Source organism: Pieris napi, chromosome 17 (assembly GCF_905475465.1).
Source record: "Pieris napi chromosome 17, ilPieNapi1.2, whole genome shotgun sequence".
NCBI lineage: Eukaryota > Metazoa > Arthropoda > Insecta > Lepidoptera > Pieridae > Pieris > Pieris napi.
The window spans coordinates 11,704,966-11,710,830 of NC_062250.1; the positions used below are offsets into that span (position 1 = coordinate 11,704,966).

General features: G+C 34.9%; 1 protein-coding gene across 1 annotated transcript; it reads left to right on the forward strand.

Moving 5' to 3' along the window:
• Positions 1 to 1,556: 1,556 nt before the first annotated feature.
• Positions 1,557 to 3,147, forward strand: LOC125058081 (sucrose-6-phosphate hydrolase-like). Its single transcript, XM_047662117.1, has one exon. It carries the CDS (start codon positions 1,590 to 1,592, stop codon positions 3,057 to 3,059), a length of 1,470 nt encoding a protein of 489 aa, XP_047518073.1. The 5' UTR covers positions 1,557 to 1,589; the 3' UTR covers positions 3,060 to 3,147.
• Positions 3,148 to 5,865: the final 2,718 nt, after the last annotated feature.

Here is a 5,865-nt window from a genome sequence, read left to right on the forward strand (position 1 = left end):
TGTTTGTCGTTAGAATTCATTACAACCAATGGTGTTTATCCGCAATATCGGTAGTTAGTTAATCCACTTCTACTCTCCCGGGATATCGAGTAACGCACGTGCCTCACACGTGGAGCGACGGATTACGAGCTGAATTTCTATTATTAGATATTTGCATTCCCAAATGCAGAAAAAGCAAAGCCTAATCCTTAAATGTAGGTTATATATTTTATTTTCGGGAGTATTTTGTTGTTACTATCCTATGGATAGGTTTGAAGTTATGAATATGGATTATTGGAACCAAAATGAACCAAAATGAACCAAAACGAACAGATAAAAGAACAGTAACAAATATATAAAAGACTAGTTGACTCGGCCAAGCGTTGCTGTGGCTAATATTTTTGTTATATTACATAGTAAACTATTCAAGAGAAAAGGCAGAAGAACACTACAATGCCATTAAATTGTAGCTTATGTGAAACGTTGGTAATTATTTTGGTAAGGATCAATATCTAGGTACGAATAAAGAGCCTTTTCTAGCGGTGGTATTTTAATAAAAAAAAATTAATAAAATGACGCTTATTGTGACGTAACTATAAAAGATAGAGACATGCTGGCGCAACATTTTTTATAGATAGTGATGTGTCCTGAAACATTGTAATACATCATTTTGTTCTATCATTAATAGTTTTCGCAGCGCACACGATTGAAGGAAGTTTTTTGTTTATTTTTTTACACCTTGGGTTAGATTATTCAAGTTTTAGTAAGCATCCCAAATTTTTTTGAAAATAAAAAGCCTATGTCACTCGGGAATAGTGTAGCTTACCAACGGTGAAAGAATTTTTGAAATCGGTCCAGTAGTTTCGGAGCCAATTCATTTCAAACAAACAAAAAATCAAACCTTTCCTCTTTATAATATTAGTGTAGAAGTATTAGTTTTGTTGGATTTATAAAAGTTTCAAACTGAATACTAATCTTAAGTTTTTATATATAATTTTGTTATATTATTTTATTTGGATGACACCATGATGTGAAATATTAGTTAAATTAAACGGTGTTAACTTCTGGTGGTTAAACGTGCGATTTGTACCGAACGCACGACTCTTAACAGGACTTCTGTCTTTGACTAGGTTATGTTCGTATCATTTTCGGTGTGGAGTTAGGAATATACGGGTATTTAAACTACATATTTAGGTACGTTGGTGTAGAGTTATCAGCATGCACTACAATACTTTAAAATGTATTTTAGTATAATTAATAACAGATGATGAACTAATATGCCCTTGAGCAGGCGCCTAACAATGCTTCACCATAGATAGCGATTGATAAATATAAGTGAAATACTCTTACTTTATCAATCACCAAAACACTTACTGGCTAATTACTTACGTAACTTTACAGTTATATTAGTGTATATATGTATTATTATTACGTCGACCACTACAAAATACTTAGCGATTCCAATTAAATAATTATCTAATCCAGGATATCACGACTTACAGAAGCTTACTTCTTGAGTGCAAAACAAAGCACTCTAGATAGCTACCGGATGAATTAGTATAAATACGTTTCCGGAAATATCAGTGCTGAGACTTAACTCGTAAGTCGAAATGGCTCGTACTAAAAGTTTGTTAGTTCTTCTGTGTACCCTAGCAGTAGTTTCGCCGAAATGTTTATCAGATATTGATAGTGCCAAAGTGGAATTAGAGGAGTACATAGATTTCAAAATTCCAGACATAAATCCGCGATACAGGCTGCACTACCACGTCACTCCACCGGTTGGGTGGATGAACGACCCTAATGGCTTTTCTTACCACGATGGAGAATTCCATCTTTTCTACCAGTATTATCCGTATGACAGTGTGTGGGGTCCTATGCATTGGGGTCATGTATCTAGCCCTGATCTTGTCCACTGGAACCAACTGCCAACAGCTCTTCTACCGGAAAACGAACAATGTTTCTCTGGTTCCGCGGTGAGCATAGGCGATACTATGGCTCTGATGTACACTGCACATGAGGTTACAGATAAAGAACCATATTATAATGAAAGTCAGTATCTCGCATTTAGTGATGATGGTATTGATTTCTACAAATACGAAGGCAATCCTGTTCTACCAGCAGCTCCAAATGGCTCACCTGATTTTAGAGATCCCAAAGTATGGAAATATGGTAACGAATGGTATGTGGTACTTGGTAGTAAGACACTGGATCAGCGTGGTAGAGTCCTGTTATATAAGTCGAAGGATCTTAAAGACTGGGAATTTTTAACAGTACTGGGAGAGTCACAAGGAGACATGGGATACATGTGGGAGTGCCCTGACTTTTTTGAACTCGATGGTAAGTTTGTTTTATTGATGTCCCCTCAAGGAATGAAAGCAGAAGGAGACCGTTACAAAAATACTTTCCAGAATGGATATATTATTGGTAGCTTTGACTACGAGACCAATGAATTCCATCCCGAAGTAGACTTTCAAGAAATGGACTTCGGACACGATTTCTACGCTGCACAGACGACAGAACACAATGGAAAGCGGTACGTTGTTGCATGGTTTAGCATGTGGGAAGTTCCTCACGTAGAAGACGTGGACGGCTGGTCAGGGGCTATGACGATTGTGAGAGAGTTAAAATTAGTTGATGATCGAATTATAATGAAACCATTAGACGAAATGATAGACTTACGCCACCACACTATTATGCATGGACGTCTCAGGTCACATGAGGTAACGGCTCTGCCACAAGCGACCGAATTGATTGTTGATGGTAACATTAAACAAAAGATTGAACTATATCTTCAAGGTGTCGATGGTGGTGGTAAAGTTTGGGTGCGATGGGATCCTGCTGTTGGTAAAGTAGTGGTAGATAGAGGAGCTGGAGATGTCAGACAGGTTGAATGGTCACCGATCGGGTCCACATCGTGGAGAATATTCCTGGATGCGAGTAGCTTGGAACTATTTTGTGGGGAAGGTGAGGTTGTGTTCAGTAGCAGAGTATACCCATTGGGAGGATGGAAGTTGACTAACTTAAGTAGTCAGTCCCTAAAAATCGAAGCATATCACCTAAAGCGAACTGTTCCAGCTTGAAATATAATTTTCGATACTTTTATTTAATGGACTGAACATATTGTAAATGATTTTTTATTTATTTAATTGAATGTTAATATAACTTTTATTCAATGAATTTTTCTTTTAGTATAATATGTTTTTTATCTCACATTTTACCGTTTATTCTAACGTGCGGCTGCTCAACGTTGCGTATAGATTTTAATTTTGATACAAGAATCCAATAACCGCGTATAGACACATAAAATAACAAAATGTGAATATGTAATTTTCCATATATTTCATAATAAATTTATGATAAAGTAGATAATGTACCGTGTGTATGTGTAGAATGTAATATTACGTTACATAATTTGTTTTTTCTGACTCCTATTTGTTGTATATATATATATATATGTATTGTACTTAAGTCTTTAGTGGAGGAATTGCGATTGAAAATCTCTTTGAGTGGTAAGACAATGAAAGTGAAAGTATTTGAAAGAGGTGTCAATAGAACTGTATGGGTTATAAAAGAAGGATGGATATATCCGGGTAGGCTGTATATTTACTCCGAATTATGAAGATGATATAGGAAGATGATTGCTGGGAATAGGCTAAATGGAGCTTTCCTTTATATGTAGCCAAGAGATCTGAAACAAGGCTCGATTGTTAGCGAATATTAAGTGTGGCAAAAACAGAGCATGCCATGAAAATTGTGGTATGGTGACACGGTTTTGTTACCATACCACCTTGGTCAAATGTCACCCCCTATTTGAACAACCTAAACTTTTTAACACTGAAAGGTCGACAAAAATTGTATTTGGCATGTTTGTTATTTCATGTAGTATATACTAAACAAAAAGCTCCTGTGGCGTAATAATGATAACAAGAACAAAGTTGGGAGTTGTACTCAGGAGCTCGCCATTCCCCAGCAACGGACGGCATCATCTCGTGGGAGTTTTAAATATAGCGCGACGAAATGTAATAGTTTTCCTCCTCCGTTGAAAAATCTTCAAAATCAAATTTTCGTCGCAGTTAGAATAAAAACATCTACTCAACAACAATCTCACGAAATCTAGTTTTTAATCCGCACAAAAATATATATGTATCTATTTCTTATTTTGAATTATTTATTTTATTAACTATACAAAGTGAAAAAGGCGTGAAGAATAATTAAAATAGAATATAAATAAATCCTGTGAATTTTGTATATCAATATGTCTATAAAGTCTTTAATATAGCGCAAGTCTAAAGAAATGGGAGATGAAACGAGTTACGCAACGTCCCTTATGTTACGTAAAAAAGTAAATCGTAATGTAGCTACTAGTAAATCTAGCGCTTCAATCTCAGCGTTATGTTAAGGATAAAAAACATTATTAAGTCATATCAAAGACAGTACCAATATGTGTTGCCGAAAAATGTGTTTTCGATGTATATTATTTCGATATAACTAACTAACTAATTGCTTAGTATAAACTTATCTATTATATTTGAAACGGCTTATGAATGCTCTATATTAATCTAACCGGGCTTTAGAATGTGTACGTTTATCCCAGACATATCAACACAGACAGTGAAGGTTGATTAATTTCGCTTAGAAGTTGCGAGACTTCAGCCCGCGTGTAATCTTAACGATTATGATGGTAATTTGGGCAACGAATAACAAATTGCGAGGAAGTAATTAGCTCTTATCTGTTACATTCCTCAGCGGGTATTTTCACTTACGTAATTAATACGTAGTGAAAATCTTGTGATTAAGAGTACGGTTGGGTCCAGGCTTATGAGGGCTAACGGACAGAATCAGTCTGTTGCACAGATTAACAAAAACGTTGCGCTTGCTAAATCTCCAACACTATCGACATCTTTATAAGTTCGTAGAGTGAGTTCATAGTAGCGATATTATTAAATACATAAGATACACAATACACATATCTTATGTATAATATTATTTTTTTTGTTCTTTTTTGTTCTTGACATTATCGTATTGGTTTAGTACTGTAAGGATAGTGTAATTATGTAATAAATAATAATAATAAAATATTTATGACAAAAAGGTTGTGACAAAATTCATATATCGCTACTCACACCCTGTGTTGTGGGTATTAGGAAATACGATTTAGCTGGCGTAATTTTTATGTGATTTGCGAGTTTATATCTGGATAGTTTGAATCTTAGAATCCATAGATTGGGAAATTTAATATAAAGGTCCCATAAATGCAAAGAAGCGTTGCCCAAACACAGTCCTTGGTTTTGGCGTCGGGAACACAAAACTTCTGTAAGATGTTTCTATCATCTTCCTAGATGTTTCCGGATTGTAATAATAATTTATTGCAAGAGTATGGTACAAAAGTGTGTAAGGTGGTACAATCGAAGGTTCGCATATTCTGCCACACACATTGGCGCGCAAATTTGTCTTTAGAGGAATTTAACATTTTACATTATTAGTCATATGAATTGGTTAGTTCTTATATTATTTGTATAGTATATATCATATGTTATTAAAATACAGTGTCTCACGCAAATAATAATTTATTGTATAATACCTTTTTTTCCAAAAGTAATACACCAAGTCGATTTTTAGACTCTAGTCGGAAGATCTTTGAATTTTTTCTTCTTGATTTGATAGTCCATGGAGGCTGACAGACAAACAGGTAGCTAAGATGTACCTATAGCTTTCTTACTGAATTGGGTTTTGTTTCTAGGTGGCGTTTGACTGTATGTGAAATATGTGTTACTGTGAATAAATAAATACGTGTGAAAATCAACGTGCAAATGAGCAGTAAATTGGATTTAATAAAGTTAATTTGTTCTATGAAATATTATTGCTATTCAAGTAGTAATTTATAGT

Excerpts from the sequence above, each read along its gene's own strand:
- LOC125058081 (XM_047662117.1), top strand. The coding sequence starts at position 1,590 with ATGGCTCGTACTAAAAGTTTGTTAGTTCTTCTGTGTACCCTAGCAGTA.